This window comes from Oncorhynchus kisutch, linkage group LG16 (genome assembly GCF_002021735.2).
Source record: "Oncorhynchus kisutch isolate 150728-3 linkage group LG16, Okis_V2, whole genome shotgun sequence".
Taxonomy (NCBI): domain Eukaryota; kingdom Metazoa; phylum Chordata; class Actinopteri; order Salmoniformes; family Salmonidae; genus Oncorhynchus; species Oncorhynchus kisutch.
Window position 1 is genome coordinate 42,242,201 of NC_034189.2, and position 19,586 is coordinate 42,261,786.

Below are 19,586 nucleotides of genomic sequence, written 5' to 3' on the forward strand. Positions count from 1 at the left end.
AAACTGTTTGGTCACAGAGGGCCAATTTAGCAATGACTTCACTAGTCTGTAACGAGAGCCCATGACAAGCGTATGTAAATTGTATATGACTAATCGCCTCCCGCATCACCTCTCGGCACCTCCGAGGCCGGGGCGATGAAAGACGGAGCGAGGGAGAAATCTACCCAACAGCCCCTGCTTTTGAAGTGAGGAGGCTGGGGTGAAAACATGGCCAGCCAAGCTGCCCGCCCACGCCACTATCCCCCTAGCGTCTCCTCCACCATCCCTCCATCTCTCCACTCTTCACTTCACCATCCCATGAAGTGATTCCATATGTCCAAGGCATGTTAGATGAAGGTGCTGTTGACCACCCGTACAATATGCCTCTTTGATAATCCCAGATCTTACTCTTTATCTGTCTGTGTACATAATACTGGACCTTCATTTAAAGAGAATGTCAAGATGAGTCTGGACAATGTGAAATGTGCGCCACAGATGTCATTGTGGACGGAGTTAACATTTGTAAGGAATATAAATGTGTCACCTCTGGAGTAATGCAGCCATTGTCGAAGGATGAGAGGAAAACATGAACTCATCAACTCAAGAGAAGTTGTTTGTGTCTTTTTGTGTCTGTCTTCACTCAAGTGGGACGGTCGAAGGAAATCTGCTTTAACATATATTCAATCTGAGTACTGGTGAACTTGTTAATAATGCTATTTCTGATTGGTCATGGTTAGGCATGTGGTTATGTTGATGGCATTCTTAGCCAATTATAAGTGCTGCATTTCTCTGTGATCTATTTTTGTGACTCATAATGCCTTTCAACAAGTTTCTAAATCTCTCATAACATTTTGTGAGATATAAATTGAATAATGTCTATATAATGTCTATATATGTATTATATTATATATTTATAAATATAGCATGTTAAATCCAGAGCTATTATTTATATATATAAATTGAAACTTTTGTTTTGTACAGCTATATTACACAATGATAATGTACATAATGTACAATTCCACCGTTTAAATCGTGACTTTAATAGTCTACTTATGAAACAGTACATTCACTATTACTGGACATAATTGAATGGATCAAAGTGACTGATTTAACTATTATTTTATTAACCCAGGTATTTATGCCTTTTACGGAGGTGGCAAGTAGCCTAGTGGTTAAGAGTGTTGGTGCCTGTAACAGAAAGATTGCTGGTTCAACCCCCTGAGTTGACTAGGTGGAAAATCCGTCCATGAACCCTTGAGCAAAGCACTTAATCCTAATTGCTCTGGATAAGACCGTCTGCTAAATGACTCAAATGTAAATGTTTCACATTATGAGCTTACTATAACATCTTATTTCAAGATGATGATTTATATTGTATAGATATCAGACCTTAGCTTGTGTATTTTGACATTGATCCAACAATTGAGTGGATAAGCTACACCATAAACAACCAAGTCTCTCTTAAGAAAAAGATCAAAACTTACTCTTACTCTTACTCTTCTGGTTTTCTTCCAGCCTCGACTTAAGTGGAAGAATACATTTTGTGACTGTCACATAGCTGTGGTGGGACATACTATAATTTGAAGTCGCTTCCTTATTAATTAAAGACATATAGCTGTCCAAAAGAATCCCGTCTACCAAAGAGCACGCTCGATGTAGCAAATTATAACCTTCACACTTCTTCATTTTCCTTACGAGTGGCATGTGCGCCTCAGAGAGAGCAAGGGAAGGTTATGGATACTGGGGTTATCGAGGACGCCGCGTCATATTCTTGGAGACCGACGATGACAAAAACAAAGCATTTTCATCACTCAGTGGGAAAATAAAAACAGTTGATATTACGTTGGGTAGTTGCATTATTTCAATTAGTTAACTATAAAACAGCAGACAAGGTCAGATTTTCTATTGTCTTTTTAATCAAAAATATTATTTGAATTTAGCTTACTTGTTGAATTTGTAGAAAATATACTTGTTTATACTCACTACAAATATACTCTCACCCACCAGCAAATGGGGAATGACTCTTTGGCCGTTGGTGGCTATTTTCTGCACAGAACAGGACTCATCCCCTTTCACAATAAGATGTGACCATACTATTGCCATAGGCTGCTCTCCAAAGCTGAGAGTTTCCCTTCCCTCACCCATAAGCTGACATGTGCAAGTCTGTGTATCTGCTGCCGGTGGCACAGGCAGCAGAGAATTTGACTTGCAGAACAAACAAGTGGCGCTGCCTATATCCGCCATGTAATTTGTACTTATCTGTCGGATATTTACGGCTGTTTTTGCCCCGGTGCCCCCAGACCATCTCAGCTGCGCCGTGGGAGGTTCTCTGTCAATGCCACCTTTGTTGTGTTGCTCCCAAAGATAGAGCGGTGCAATTGACAGGCCATAAAATGCAATGAGTCATCTTCCCATCTTCCCCCTGTCCTCTCTGCCATGGAGATCATGGCACATGCATGCTCCTTAGAGCCCCCTCCAGCCTCTCGCTATCTCTCTCTCTATCTCTCTCTCTCTCTGTGTCTGTCTCCTCTCTCTCTGTCTCTCTGTTTCTCTTTCTGTCTCTCTCTCTCTCTCGCTCTCTCGATATTTCTCTCTCATTTTCCCTCACTCTTTCTCTCTCGCTTTCGCTCTCTCTTTCTTTATCTCTCTCTCTCTCTCTGACAACAATCCTGGGGGCTGAAGGGGAATCAGCTAAGGGCTTCAATCCCTCACTGACACACCGCCACAACCTTCTAAAATGTTTAAGAGTGAGAATCGGTTAATTCCGCTTTGAGCCTAGAAACTTTTCTGAAACTTCTTTGTTTCCACTTGAAGAAAGAATTTTCATGTTTCCATTTTACCACCAAACATGATTTCCTGTGCACATATCACTGCCTTATTGGTTATCAGTTTAGTTTTCAGTCTTGAATGTGGTTCATTTCTGGATGGAAAACAAATAATGACTTTCCAATGGGTGGGAGAGAAGAGAGGGTGTTGAAACTGTTGGCCTGTGTCTCCCTAAACCCTCCCCCTCCCCCTGAAGAGGAATCTCCCATAATTCAGGAGGCAGCAGCTGGAAGGGGATTACTCTAAGGTTCTGTACTTAGCAGTGGGATGGTCACAGGGTAGTGATCTAAGGAGCTCTTTTCAACTGCCTGCGTGTGTGTGTGTGTGTGTGTGTGTGTGTGTGTGTGTGTGTGTGTGTGTGTGTGTGTGTGTGTGTGTGTGTGTGTGTGTGTGTGTGTGTGTGTGTGTGTGTGTGTGTGTGTGTGTGTGTGTGTGTGTGTGTGTGTGCGTGCGTGCGTGCGTGCGTGCGTGCGTGTGTGTGTGTGTGTGTGTGTGTGAGCATGTGTGCGTGCGTGCGTGCGTGCGTGTGCGTGCGTGTTGTGTGTGTGTGTGTCTCTGCGTACGCGCATGCATATGTGAACCGTGCGGCCATGTACATGTAGGTAGGTGTGTGTTATGTTGTGTATGTGAGTGGATTTTCCTGTGTCTGATGCCAGGTTTCTGTGTGCGTCTGTCTGTCTGTCCATGTATGTTGATCTGCATCTGTCCGAGGCCCTATTGTGGATTTGAAATAGGTTCCTAACAGTAAACACAGGTTCAGGGAAGATGAGGAATTAAAACAAGACAGACCCTGGACCCCTGAGCCTCCATCCACATTGTACTCTAACAGGATTAAAGCTCACTTCGCCGGTTCATTTGCATACTTTAGCCCTATTGAGGGTCACTTGAGGTCTCCGCATCACTTTGATTGCCCTAGCGTGACTTTGCTGGTCAGGGAGGAGACACAAAAGGGACACCATGCGAACCTGCAATTCTCCTTGGTGATGCAGCCTGCAACCTGAAAAGACCCCAACTATATTCCCAATCCATTCTCTCAACATTGTGAATAACAAAACGATATTTGGTTTCTTTTTTATTATTCTGTATCCTCATTCTGTATCCGGCTAGTACATTCAGCATCCAGTACACTCTACCTGAAAATCTTTTTTTTTTACAGCCCCCCCTTCAAATGGAGTAATTTCCACCGTCTTCTTTTATTGCTTTAATTTGCATATAAATTAAATGCATATTGTAGCTGTAAGGCAGACTATGCTAAGTATGCACTGGATCCCAGGGTTCCATTGTTTTATACATAAACCTCATGCATCTGCTAAATGATTAGGTGGGGAAAGTATCCTTGTCATTTTTAATTGGCTGAATAACTTCCCCCTTTGCGTCACTCCGTGCTATTCTAGGGCAATGTAGATTGCACCTTGCGATTCCCGAGATCTTTTTCGTAAATTCTTATCCGGGTTTGCACACATAGCATGTCACATACTCAATATATATATATTTTTTTTATCTTCAGTTACTTTTTTCCAACTTACTGCACTGTGTTGTCAGACCAATAGATGATGAAGAGGCAAGCATGTCACATCATGTAATGTAATGTCAAATCAAATGCTTACCTGTCCACTATGCAGCTCCCGTAGGCCTTTACTGATCGTGCTGGGAACTTCACCGCACTTTTGATTGTAAGTTCAACGTTGTATTTGAATATTAGGCTATGTATATTACATTCGTCCATTGATAGTGGGCCTAGGCTATAAACGTAATTCGTCTTGAAATTGCCAATGCAAACAAACAAAAAAAGGATAGCATTAGCTAACGCATAGACAACGTGGTAGAAACAACCACAGAGAAAAGGCGTCACCGAGTATACTTGAAAGAGTTGTTGCGTACGACCGTACCATTATATTTTTCTGCACCAACCACTGAGCTGGATAACAATGTATTATGCGTATAGGTGCCGTATGAACTGTGTCTATCTACCTATAGATGTCTTATTGACATGTCATAATGCATTGAATTTACATTAATAAGCTTATGGTGGCTGGAAATGTCCTTAAAAAGTCTGGAATTAATTCATGCTGTACATTTTTCATTAATTGCCAGGCTACTCCGCCCATAATTTTAAGTCCAATGTTAACAGAAGTTATTCAAATAAATGATGCATGAGTGGTGTGCGTGTGTGTTTATTAAAACTCGGGGAGTTAATTGAACGTCGAAACCCAGAGCAGTTCGAACAACATTGGAAATAATTAAAAACAAAACCGACGAGAAGCCCAGGGGCGGTTAAATGGTTGGGCTGCTGTCCTCTCCAGAGAAGTGGGCAACCGTTAATTAAATCCGAACTCATTTCTGGTTACGTAACAAACAGATAGGCTTATATTAGGACCAACGAAATAAACTAGGTACATGACCATGTATTTAAATTGAATAGGCTTTATTGTGTGTGTTGGACGGAGCCAAATTATGTTGGAAAATCTGTATTGTGAATTAATGATCAAATTAATTAATTAATGCAATTGCACTTTCAGAAGTACGCCCAGTAATCAATAGGCTATAGGCCTATAGAAGATCAATTTGTATGAAAAAAGGAATTCATTTATTTATTTTACCTTTATTTAACCAGGCAAGTCAGTTAAGAACAAATTCTTATTTTCAATGACGGCCTAGGAACAGTGGGTTAACTGCCTGTTCAGGGGCAGAACGACAGATTTGCACATTGTCAGCTCGGGGGTTTGAACTTGCAACCTTCCGGTTACTACTAGGCTACCCTGCCGCCCATATCCTGAAATTCAAGGTTTGTTTTGTCAATTGTTCATAGTTTACTATTTCTAATGTATTGCACTTGTGCCAGGCTTGCTGCAATACGCAGTCATCCTTAATAATTGATTGAGTAAGCAAGTATCAAAAAGTAAAAGTAATTTTTAATAAATAGGGACTTATGTATCTTTTTATTTTATTTAATTGCCCTCAAAAAGGTAGAAGCGTTTAATCTTGAACGGAGAGGAAATTACGAACAAATTATCCATGTCGTATTATATTAATTTAAACTTTGCCATTGTTTTTTTTCTCTTACCTGCACCATGCTACGAACCACGTCCGTTGTCAAGTTGTAAGATAATGTTATTTTGGGGTCATGCAAAAATATGTGGTTTTCCATATGTAATAGCATATGCCTATGCTTATTTTGAGAAACTATGAGTTATCTAGACAATATAGGTCCCATTGTAGGCTTGTTGTTGAAGGTACATTTAACTTAGAGAAATTGATTTAATGAATTAACCATTTTCACGAGGTATAAAGATAAAGGAAATGTAGGCTATAGGCTAGGCTACATATTTGCAGGGAATAGCAATATCCTGGCGTATTTAGTCGCACAGGGAATATTTTAAAGAAGATAATGCTGCAAGCCTACGCAGGAAAGCACCTAAATCCTATACATACCTGCAAAGCATAGTGTTCACCAAATGATAACTACGTTGAAGGTATTTTGGAGAACTAAAACAATACCATAATATTCGATAAAAGTGGACACTCATCCAGAGCAGTCGTATTACGTAGCCTATTAGGTAACTCTAATACGTGAACAAGTTCAAACGAAGGCTATATAAAAGTGTGTTATGTGAGTTTAGCTACTAGGCCTACTTCTTCTGTCGATGAACTAGGCTGGCCTAGACTCTGTTTCAACGAAAGTTGCAAGATGATATAGGCATTGTTCATAATACAACTATCGTTTCAGAAGCCCATGGCGTTTAGTTTCTTCGCCCCTCACTTTCAGAACACCCTATAATGGTTCCTTTCGGGTAATTCAGGTTGTTGGTAGGGGACCTCTTCACTGAGGAATCTGGTTGTTTTTTATATTTCCCTTTGTGTACTTCCTACGCTCCTGCTATGATTGTGTAATTGCTTGGTCTTGGGTTCTCTCGAAAAGAGACCTTGGTCTCAATGGAACCCTGCCTAAATAAAGGTTAAGTCAAATAAAGTGCCAAATCTACTTTAGCCATATCATACTCCGGTCTTGGATCGGACTGTACAAGCTTTTTAGTAAACCTTTTTCTTACCTTGTTCTATTACATTTTTTATCTACTAATTTAAAAAAAAAAAAAATCTACTAATATATAATTTTGGGAATGTGTGTCCTTTAGTGCTAACCTGGGAAAGTTAACAAAATGTTTTTGTTTAGCGTATGTCTGATTAACGCAGTAACCTATTTGATAATCATTACACAGAGTTCAAATTTCAACATTTTATCATAGGAAGTTAACAAAGAAAATAACAAGTATCGCTGTCCTCGAATTTAAATGAACGTCTGGTTGGCCTAATGTAGCCTATAGGTTGTGCTATAAATAGAAATGACTTGTTTTGACTGCCCGGTCTGACCTATGGCTTACCCATGGGCTTTGAGACGCAGACACAAAGGCCGGTGCTGCCTCGTCGGGACATTTAAGCTATTGGCTATCCCAATGAGCAACACACTGGCATTGAAAACAACGCGTGTCATGTCGCATGGTGCACGGGGAGGCTTCTCAAACGTAAACGTAGGTTACAGGCCGAATGGGAACCTAGTCCAAAAGAATCACGTATGCTAGTGTAGGACAAGAGTAGCCTATATAGCACCTAGATTGAATAGAAATACGTCCCTTTGTGCAGAAAGACTAATGAATTTTAGCTTTGAAACTGACAAAGAGTGCACGGAAAAGGCGCCAACAATACAGTTGGAATCTGATTTCTGATTTTTTTTATTCCGTAAATTTGCTCTTTAAAGATCTGATTTTCTGACCAATAAAATGTCCCTTTCTTAGATCTTCTGCCTCTTTTGACGTTCCTCCATACCGCCTGCGTGCTTAATCGAATCTTGTAAATGCCGAGAATAGTTTAATAAGTGAAATGAGATCCATTCTGGAAAAATAGCTACCATGTGTTAAGATGTCCGGTGACGGTGGCAGGGCAGGGCAGGGAACTAGACAAAAGGACAACATAACTCTGACTCGAGAAAGTACCCAATAAACAGGAAATGAATAAATATACATAAGGCCAAGTTATGAGACAGTATCCTATACAATACAGTGTGTGTGTGTGTGTGTGTGTGTGTGTGTGTGTGTGTGTGTGTGTGTGTGTGTGTGTGTGTGTGTGTGTGTGTGTGTGTGTGTGTGTGTGTGTGTGTGTGTGTGTGTGTGTGTGTGTGTGTGTGTGTGTGTGTCTGTAAGGGAGGGGACGCTGACTTAACAAGAGCAGAATTGATGTTGTTTTGGCCGGAACGTCATCTTGATGGTTGCCATAATAATATTGCTTTACAACAAGGCCAAGTTTTGAGATAGTATCCTATACAATGCAATCATGTAATACAGTGTGTGTGTGTGTGTGTGTGTGTGTGTGCGTGTCCGCCTGCGTCCGCCTGCTCATCCGTTGCATATAGCTTTAGATTTCTTTTCTTAAGCATTTTAACTCATATGGTGAATTCTTGCAACGTGTTCACTATTCACTTCAGTGGAACTTAATCTTCTGTTACATGTATGTTTATCTCTAAAAGCTTTTAATACTTTTGTAGTCATGTAGTCAAGTTAAAAAAGCGTGTCGACTTTATTATCCTTATATATTTCATGAGGAGACTGAAAGTGCTATTTAAAGCACTGCACAGAGATGTTGACTTTCTCAATTGAGCCACGCAGTTTCTTGGAGAAGACACCAGCCACCAGTGGTGTAAAGTACTTAAGTAAAAATACTTTAAAGTACTACTCAAATAGTTTTTTTTGTATCTGTGTACTTTAATTTACTATTTATATTTTTGACTACTTTTACATTTACTTCACAACATTCCATTCCTAAATAAAATAATGTACTTTTTACTCCATACATTTTCATTGACACCCAAAAGTAGGACTTAGCAGGACAGGAAAATTGTCAAATTCACTTACTTCATCCATACTGACTCTGATCCGGAGGACTCACTAAACACAAATGTTTCGTTTGTAAATATGTTGGAGTGTGGCCCTGGCTATCCGTAAATTAAAGAAAAAAGGAAAATTGTGCCGTCTGGTTTGCTTAATATAAGGGATTTGAAATGATTTATACTTTTACTTAAGTATATTTTAGCAATTACATTTACTTTTGTATAAAGGCATTTTGTATAAAGGCATCTTTTTTTTAAGTATTACAATTAGGTACTTTTTTCCACCACTGCCTTTTAGAAACGTCATCACCATGTGTTATACCTATAGCCGAAATATAGACATACAGTGTATCCCAATGATAAGGGCCGAGATAATGCTTGTACTCATAGTAATACAATAGTATTGAAGAAAGAACAATAACAATAGGCCTACTAATCGTAATACTACTACTACTGTCGCCCCCCCAATAAACGAATAATAAAACACAACTTCCATGAGTACACTGTGACCTTGACGGATATAGGCCTGCCTATAGAGTACATCGTTTCCGTGAGTGTGTAGGCTTTTTAAGGTAGGCTAGGCTGCACATAGAGAGGCACGCCTGGACCTTCTGTCCTATTAAAACAAGCAATGTTTGTATAGCAAATGGCATAGCTCGTGGGAAATATATGCATGTCAACATTATCTGAATTAACTCACTAAAAAGGTACGCGTAGTCTATGATGAAGAATATGTCTTAGATGTCAGAACAAAATGTAAAAAGGTAGGTTTGTTTTGCATTACAATAAATAATTATGTCACTGAAGTTGTATATTTGTCCCGAAAGCTCAACAAAATAACCCATATTTGGTCATTGTGTCTTCGGACTTTATTTAGACGACATAGTGTTAGTCCTGGGCCTTGAAAGCTAATAGTTATAATCGATTCACAAACTACGCTTTGTGTATAGCATTTCAATGAGGAATGAAGCTGTAGCACATTCTACATTTTTTATTTATTTCAGACTACATATTCTCTGAACATATTAAAATCTTTGGCTTGGCACGTCGGTTCAGAAACGCAGTCTGTAGAATTGTGAGAGATTGGGGAGAGGGGCGACAGAAATCACAAAAAAAAAATCTATGAGTCAGACACTTATACTAAAACAATGGCCAACAACATCATAAGAAAAAGAAAAGTTTAAATGTCCAGCAAGTAGGGATTGATACAGACATAACCTTACCTGAAATTAAATATATACAACGTCATATTGTTTTGGCTATATATAAACTTTAATAATGTTCATATTTTATATAATTATGTCCATATACTGTATCATAAACAGAAATCGGTTTTAAATAGCATCTGTCCCAGTCAAATCGTATTTACCTCTTTCGTTTTCAGTTCACAAAAGAGTTCAAGCACTCTGCTTCAGTTCAGCGTCTATTTTGCCCTGCACGAGGGGGGCAATTTACTCGCTATCATCCTTCTCCTCTTGGACCGTGGTTGTGGAATGGTTGTACAGTCCTTGGGCCATGAGTTGGAGAGCCAGGCCGTTCTTGTAGCCATTCCCCTTTTTGATTTTTGCCCTCTTATTCTGAAACCAAATTTTTATTTGGGATTCATTGAGATTCAGTTCTGTGGCCAGTGACTGTCTCCGTTGTTCTGTTATGTAGCGATTTGCCTGAAACTCGGACTTAAGTCTCTGCAGTTGTTCAGCCGTAAACGCGGTTCTGGGTCGCTTGTCTTCTTTCTCATTTTTCTTCTTTTTCAATTTCCGTGTCCTTGGGCCTGATGTAGAAACAACAGTGAAACGAACACGTAAATATCAGTTAGTCCTAGGCCCAACAAACATGAATTTACACATGACTAAAACAATGGAGTATTGCAATGTAATAAATATTGTTCATGGCTAAATGTGTGTTTGCAGTCATTGCGACCATTTTACCCCAGGCGCAAGGTTCAAACAAGGCTAAATGATGAACAGTTGTATTGACATAATTTATTCATTTGAATATTCATAATTTCATAAATGCAGTAACACATAGCTTCCAATTACATAATACATAACCAAAAACATATAAGCAATGTCAAAGCTAAATAAAATGTAGGCCTAGCGGTGTGACAGACCGTTATCCTCGTTTGCGTGCCTATTTTTGTACGCATATGTTTTGGCCTAGGCTATATGTGGTCTAAGAATTTCATAGTTTCCTATTGGTAATACCAATAATAACAATATAATATCAAACTACATTCCTATACTTACTAACAGACTATTGTTGATTTGCATGCCTTTTTTTCTTGAAGGCCTACCCTGCAGACCGTTACAAGCAAGAGAACACACAGTATAGTGTTAGTCCTCCTTAGCACAAGTAGACCTATGCCCCAGCTCAGCCACTATTCCTCCGTCAGTTAACGAGCTCATTCCATCAACGTGTGTAATAAAAACTCGGTGCCATAAAATGTTAAAGTAAACAAACTAAGGCAACATATTTGGTTATTTACTATTTCACTAGTCTATGCTTAGACCTAGATTGCAATAGGTCTGTCTAAAACGCCATTGCACTGGAACGTAAAGGCTACTGTTTTGCAAGCTGGTATTGAGATACCTGGCTTATTCTATCCCAGCCATGCAGCGTGCACATAATTACACCTGAGAGGTTCATAATGTAGCATATACACGGGGCTAATATCGCGATGAAGAAGATACATGGATATAGGCTAATTAATCATTTATCTTTTTATGCACACTTTCTGCAAACGTGTTACCTAAAAGCTATAAAGGCCTACTATTCATCCATTCGATTGACTTCTCCAAAAACGCAGACAACACATCAAAATGTAGACTGTCATTTCAGGGGAAAAAACTATTTCTATAGGCTAAAAAACACAATTAGGTCGTATATTGCAAAAACAAGCTGCGGATCCCAATTCAGTCAGTGCATTGTAGGATACGGTTTAAATCAGTTTGATACTGTATTGTGTGAAACTCAACTATATGCTTCTACTGCTATCATAAACACAAAGGCTAGGCTATATATAGCCTTATACTTTTTAATTGGCGGGATATTTTTATTGGACATTTTCATCCGCGTTATGGACTGTAGCCCTACGTCATCTTTATCTTTGTCATTTGGAACAACATGAGCCAAAATAGCTTAACATGTAACGACATGGGGTCACGTTTACCTGCAGATATAGGCTACTTTTTGAATACAATAACAGTAGTAGGCCTACAATAGCAAGCACATACACAGGCTAGGCCAGGGCCTACTTGCCGAAAATATAACCTAGGCTATTTGATTAGCTAAAACAATCATATAGTCTTTCGGGTTAATTCCATTTTCGTAGTACTACATTGTTTTACCAGATTTAATTCCCGAAAGATATCGAAACCAATAGGCCTAGTGTTTTTCTCCCAATTCATATAGCCTAGGCCAAAATCTTATAGCTTAATCAGTCAATCAATCACTTTAGTCAATCAATACATATTTTCTGAATTCTGAATCTCATGTCAAATTCAGAAAGACTGTGGAAAATAAACCCCCAAACATATTGACAAGGCAGTCTATACAAACCCTGATTTACACCATGGGCACATCAATATGCTCGTCAGGTGAAAAGAAAGTCAGCTATTGTGGCCAAATCGAAGGACATAATGGTTGGATTATGTAGATAATATAGACTAAACTATTTGATTAAACTAACGTTTTTTTAAATTTATTTTTTATTTCGTGCATATTTTGCAGTTTGGGTGATTTGGAGACGGCCTACATCGAAGGATTAACTAACAGTTAACAGTCAGTATAGGTATATGGTGTGAAGTAAAACAAGATAGTAAAACAAAACGACGACAGTTAAAGTGGACGTTTCGGTGTCCACTCCTTTCAAGTTTGTCTTGTCCATGCAAAACTTTTCAATGAGTTTTACATAAACAATGTCATAACATGGAGGACCGGTTTTCGCCATTGCTTTGGTTTGAGGAGAATAATACAAATTAGGGAGGAGAATCAAATTGCAGCCCGGTTGGTCTTCCTAACATGCTCTGCCAAGTCTTATTAATATATAGTTTTTAAATGCTCTCACCAAAACAAAGTGGCAAATGTGTGTGTTTGTTTGTGTTACTGTTAGAGAGATTATGGCAAGTACTATAGGCATATGTCTAGTCTAGCCTACTAGGCATATCATCATTTGTTGTTTTGGCTGGTGTTGTTATTATTAGCTTTTTCAATGTATGTTTCTTCATTTAGCCTATCGTGCGTGACGCGCACGAACGGACTACATTTACAAGGAAGCGACGCGATAGAGAAAGAGAGGGGGGGGTGACAGAGAGAGAGAGAGAGAGGGAGATGTTTACGATGTTAGAGGGAGATGTTTACGATGTTCAAATTGACCTACAGGCTAGGCCTACTCCAAACATAACCAAAATAACGGACTTTAACATTTCAGACTTGCAGGGGTAAAATGATTCGGAAACTAGCGCCATACCAGATGATGGTCGATCCGAATATCTCGTGCAGTAAACCCACGCAGGCCATAACATCGGCGTAGATTCTTTAGCGGGTGGAGATCCTCCATTACTGGCATTCACAACCACTATTGACGCGGTGTCTCCATATCTCGTTGTGGTAGTCCCATTCCCTTCACCTTGTTTTGTCGAGCTCTGTTTCGAAGACGGCGAGGACGACGACGAAGAAGTACTGTCACTACTGCAGTTGGAATCCTGGCAAAGGCTGCTCGCGTGAGATGGCCTGATTACCAAGGGGTTGACGTTTTCTCTGCCGGAGGTCTGCGCCCGCTCCCGACTCCCAAGCTCCTTCTTGCAGCCGAAGTCTGGCCGCAAAATATTGTCAATAAAAAAGTTGGTGGTTCTATGTACCTGCTGTGCTGCCTGGTGGGGCAAAATTGGAGGAGATGGTAGATTCGGGGAGAGGGACACGCTCTCTCCCTCAGTCGAATCACGGCTGTTTTGATCAATTCGCTCTTCCATAACTGGTACACTTTTGGCTGGAGCGCAAACTCTCCACGCCAAACTCCACTTGTTGCTCAATGCCGTATCCGAATAATAGCAAACAAAAAAAAGATATCTGACTATATTATGAAGGAAGCCTATATCAAATACTTTTGATATATGTGACAATGTTCTACACTGTCGACATGTTAGCCTACTAAAGCGATCCAAGTGTCACAATAGCCCTGCGCTACCACGAATGACTACACATCGCGCGCAGCAGCGTCGTCGCTAGCTTTCTCTAATGTATGTCGGCGCGATCTTTCTAAACTCTCCTAAAACCCGTTATCCCTCTCACACACTTTTTTTTCTCACACCAACCGGAAGCACGTGAGTGCCAACACACGTGCAATAGACCAATCACTTGTGCAGATCTGCGCTGTCAGAAGTGACGACGTCCAATCGAATTTTACGAATCTCAGCAAATAAATAATTGATGGTTTTTAGGCACAAAACAAGGGGTCTCAGCGGTGCGCTTTTCTTCCATACCAAATGACCGTGCTCATCACCGATAGGGGAAAACATAGTAGGGACATTGGGTTTGTACAGAAATATTATAGGCTACCTATACATTTAGGCCACAAATGGTTCCCGTTAATTTGTCTACCGACTTGATTGCCATCCACTCTCTTACCACTGAAAGGTGACATGTGTATGCTTTTCTTAAGTCCTCTTCCTCCACATTTTCCTATATATATCTTCCTATACAATTGACATGCAGTATGACATTTTTCCCACTCTACTTTATGTTTCTCCTGTTTTGTATCTAAAATAATGGGTGTGTCAAATTGGCAACCCATGTCTTAAATGACTCTCATCTCGGCTACAAAACCCCTATGATATTTGTATAATTACGCATGCGTAATTTCTGCTTTCCAAATGGATAAATCACTTGATAAACGCTTGTAATCATCCTCACCTGTGCATAGCCTGACTTTGACCGGTCACGTGCTTGTAGGTATAGGCTATATTTACATTGCTATAAAGAAACAGGGGAACAAGTTGAGTTAGGTTAGTTGACGGAGGTGGTAGGGGGTGATGGAGGTGGTCTGTTTGAGCGTTTGTATCAGACATATAATAAAAAGTATTAGGCCTAATGGTGACGTGTTCATGTCAAATATCTCTAATCAGGCTAATCATTCATAAACCCATTCCAAGGTGGCCTGTATCGTAAAATTGAAAATGGTTTATGTTCATTCTCATTTTTATTAAGTTTAAACAGGCATACAATTTTGCATTTCTATAGGCCTATATCTGTGTCACTGTCGTCTATAGGCTACACCACAGGTGCAGTTGGGTGCGGGTAGAGAGTCTAATTAAAAATCACTACAAATCCAACATTACAATCCCAGATTGAAACATAGATATAGCAGCAAACAAAACAAAACGAAACAAACACACATTGGAGACACCATAGGCCTTTTATGTTTGTTCATTGAGAACCTCATATTTTTTTTGCAACAAGGTAGACGCTCGAGCTTCTTTGTTGTGTGACAACTTTTGTCCATGCTTAGGGATACAATAAAAAAATGACACATAAATAAGAGTAATTAGTCACGAAATAATGTATTCTGCTCAAAACTATAGGACTGATTCACATTCAACATGCTAGTATTGAAATCTTTATCCCAAAAGCTATAGCGTTAGTGTGGGTAGTTAATTAAATTATAATTGGGACACTATCAATATGCTATTTAGCCAAGTAGCCATTGTGGAGACGTAGTCCCTTTTCAGGCGGTAAATGAGGACTCCGGTTCTTATCTTGCCCACAAAGAGACGCCTTGAGAGGGACCGCAAAATATAATTTATAGCTTTTAATTACTCTTCATTCCGCCTGATCAGCTTGGCGTTCATCACAGTAGAGTGAATAAAAGCCGGTCAAAAGCACTGTCACTATTCCCTGGCAAGGCGCTTAATCAAAGTAAGCAGGGCAATATTATGCGCTCAAGAGGACCGCGCGTAATTTCCAAGGTGCTGATAAAGCCGGTTGAATAATGCGGCGAGTCTTCTGAGACACCATTTACAGAAATGACTTTATTGACGGCTTAACGTTGGTAATTCATTTTACCCTTCATGTATTGGACCTGGATTTGTTGCAGTAATAGGATGATAAATGCACTGACGGCCTGCAGCTCGTATTATTGAATATGGTGGGCTAGGGTGCAACACACACACACACACACACACACACACACACACACACACACACACACACACACACACACACACACACACACACACACACACACACACACACACACACACACACACACACACACACACACACACACACACACACACACACACACACACACTTCTTCCTTCACTAACGTTAGCTGAAAAGCCCCCAGATAATTCCTAAACGAATGCTCCGACACTTTCTATTTAAGTTTGAGGCCATGGTCGAATTGCTTTCATTTTCGATAGCTTTACTATTTTGCAAAAAAACAACAGACTGGAATAATACATTTTTTTTGTTGGGGTTGTGAGACTTGTAGGTGTGTGGTGGAATGAAACCGCTGGCTGGATGCGTAAATGACCATCAGGACAAAGACAGCCCACATGAATAGAAACGTTCAAGGATATGACCTCAATATACATTTGTCTCTTGCATCCCAGTCTAAGATAACTTGTGGTTTCGTACAATTGAATGTAAATGAGGTGGAGTCAGCTACACAATAACAATTAGTCAACGAAAGGTCAACCTGCACCTTGTCCCAAAGCAGTCAGAGCAGGAACACTCAGAGCACGTCAGCGCACAGCACTTGTAAAATCCAATGATCGTTGTGGGCATTGATCAGTGATTTGGGCTATCGGATGAAGTTGCTAAGACAGTTGAAAAACATTGGTTTATTCGGTTATTTGTGGAATCTCAAAACACTACCATTTAATGTCTCTATCCCATAAATTAGTCGAATAAACAAACCAAAAAATGTCTGGGCAATAATTTACAGAATTCACTCCCGAATGAATCACTACCTTTTGATGAAGGACGTTGTCTGTTAAATTACATTTGGTCGTATTTTGACATTATAATGTCTTCCGAGTAATAATCATAAACCCAGGCTACTGGCAACAGCAATATCAGTTTGTATTATTTCCTAAAACAAAGGTGTATCTGCAGTCAGAAGAACAGAGCACAATGGCATGAAAAGCATTCTTTCATTTGAACAAAATATCAAACTTGGTAAAAAAATAAATGAAATTGGTAGCCTAACTATCATAAAGCGAATGAATAACGGTACTGTCTCTTTGCATCTTGAACTCTTTTTCCTGTGGAAAGGATGACCATGGTTAGCCGTTGAAGCATTTGCAATGCTTATCTTTTTAGTACAGAGAAATATGCAAGACACCATAAAGCAATTGGCCTACTGTAAAATCAACTTTAATCTTGAATAACTTTGCATTCAAAGAATATATAATATAAACTAACGTGATAGTGTATTATTTTATAGGCCTAGTTTATTATATACAATTATAATATGTTGGTATTACATTTCATGTGATCTAATCCTATGTCATATAATATTATACGATAATGTATTTTCTTATAATACATTAGCTATAGCCTACACATTTTAGATGAAAAAGTATTGGGTAGATTGATAATCAAAATGCTAAAACTGAAATGCTTATCTCAAAAGCTAGCGTACTTTAATTAAGAGACTATCCATCATAAATTATCAATATGCTATTGAGCTAAATAACCATTGTGAATTGTAATTATTCACGACCGTTGCTTCATATACAGCAGGCCTAAATTAGCTGTTCAGAACCAGGCCCATTGCGATTGTGTGTTGCCTATATCTTGGCTAGCTTTGAACAATATTTACATTCGGCTATATACAACCATTTTATTACCAAAAAAGTACATGCATTTTAAATGATTCAATTGTATACTACTTGTAATTATGAAATAAAGTCACCTCTTAAGGAAACGCTTCGTCTGCTAGGCTTACTCATATGTAGCGTTTAGGCCCATATAGGCCTAGGTGTATTTCATGTAGACAATTATCACGTTTCAGATCGGTTACACGTTGTTTCTTCTATTCTAGAGATTCGAACTGGTGTTGAAAAGTGTTCTGTCATCTCGGATAGGCTACAGGGCGCGATACAGTGCGAGACATTGAGATACAATACCGGAATTGTGCTGTCCTCCAGTGGCAGCTTCAAGAAATTGGCTTTTTTCGTTACCAGTGAACCCATTCCAGTCACGTTCAACTATTCATAGTAATGATGATGCTAATATAAAAACCATTAACGGTGTCACCGTCGAAATTACGTGTAAATCATGAACTGCATGTTGAAATACGTTACTAGGTCATGTGTGGACCTAAGCCTACCTTTTCCCCTTCATATAATGGACGGATTTTTATAAAAGTTTGAGGTTATTTTTGTTTAGTTAGAATAGATGGATGTGAATGTTATACAGTTCAAGACCTATATATTTTCTTGTGCAAACAGTTTCTCTTATCAATGGTCAAGTTGGACTTTTGGACTGTAATTGGAAATTATTATTATTAGTTATGCATCATCATCGTTGTCTTTATAGTCGTCACTGGATTTTGGCCGACACACAGCTACAGGCAAGTCTTCGCAATTTACCAATTACATTAATATAACAAACTTGGGCGACATCTTGTGGTCATTCTTGTAAGTGGGCTCCTCTTATGTACAGAAGGAAGGAATGAAGGAGGGATAGGGACGGAGGGAGGAAGTAAGGAATCGAGAAAGCATAGCGCTTCGGAAATTCAAACAGGGATTTTCTAGTCATGTCCAGTAGATGGCAGACAATCGCTAATAAGTGTTAATCAGTTCTGTAGCACGCTTTTAGTTGAACGTTTTTTGCGGTGATAACATAGCCATATACCACAAGCAAACGTATGATGCAAACAAGCATGTAAACTATCAAGGGAGTAAGCATTATTAAGCATAGCTGTAAGTTGCTGTACATAAAATAACATTGCTGTACATAAAGTATGTGTGAGACACATACATTTCACAATGGAAATAAATACTTCCTATTGATGAGCAAGCATGCCCCATGACAGGCTCTCAATCCCTCCTATTGTAGTTATTAACCTATTAGCCAGCAGAGCAGTATTGATAATTAGGCTACGAATAAAGACATCAGGGCATCCCAAATGGTTCCCTATGCTCTATGTAGTGCATTACTTTTGACAAGAGCCCATACGGGATAGGGTGCTATTTGGGACACAGCCATAATCAATAATTTACAGAGATATTCCAAAGATAAGATGGCATTTGTCATCAAGTCATGCAGATTGAATGATACCCTCTCCCTGCCCCATAACCACTGTCTTCCTCTGTTGCTCTTCTCAACGAGGACCTTTATTTCTATTTCATGCCATGCCAATGTTGAATAAATGTACATTGTGTCAATAGACAGGACGACTGTAGAGCCTTGAGTTGAACATGCAGGGCTACTGGAGAAATGCAATGAACATCCACACCACAGGAGGCTGTTGAGGGGAGGACAGCTCATAATAATGGCTGAAAACGAGTGAATGGAATGGTATCAAACACATGGAAACCATGTGTTTGATTAGTTCGATACCATTCCATCTATGCTGTTCCAGCCACTACTATTAGGCCGTCCTCCCTAATTAAGTTACCACCAGCCGGCTGTGATGCATACAATCACTATCATTTGGGTCATATTACTGTCAGATTTCATTTAAATGATCTGTCTGGATTTTCTGTTGAAGATGTCTACACAGACATACAGAATTGTAAAAAATAAATCCTATTCAAAACCTCTCTCAGCCAAGGTTGTCACAGCCAAGGTTTTTACACATCCCACTATCATCCACCTCTGATAGTCTCGCCACACTCTTGAAATGCAAGCAGTATGCACACAATCCCACATCTCAGCCCTCAGACATTTATAT

The 19,586-nt window shown here is 39.4% G+C and overlaps 1 protein-coding gene across 1 annotated transcript; it reads right to left on the reverse strand.

Annotated features, from left to right (window-relative positions):
- Positions 1–9,659: 9,659 nt before the first annotated feature.
- On the reverse strand, positions 9,660–13,932 carry LOC109878194 (homeobox protein engrailed-1-B). Its single transcript, XM_020470433.2, has 2 exons — positions 13,152–13,932; positions 9,660–10,454 (listed from the first exon to the last, which is right to left on the reverse strand). The coding sequence occupies exons 1-2, from the start codon at positions 13,651–13,653 to the stop codon at positions 10,135–10,137; spliced, it is 822 nt and encodes a 273-aa protein (XP_020326022.2). The 5' UTR covers positions 13,654–13,932; the 3' UTR covers positions 9,660–10,134.
- Between the last annotated feature and the right edge of the window lie 5,654 nt (positions 13,933–19,586).

Excerpts from the sequence above, each read along its gene's own strand:
- LOC109878194 (XM_020470433.2), bottom strand. The coding sequence starts at position 13,653 with ATGGAAGAGCGAATTGATCAAAACAGCCGTGATTCGACTGAGGGAGAG. Across the intron at positions 10,455-13,151 it reads TTCGGATCGACCATCATCTG|GCCCAAGGACACGGAAATTG; the intron begins GTATGGCGCTAG and ends TTTCTACATCAG.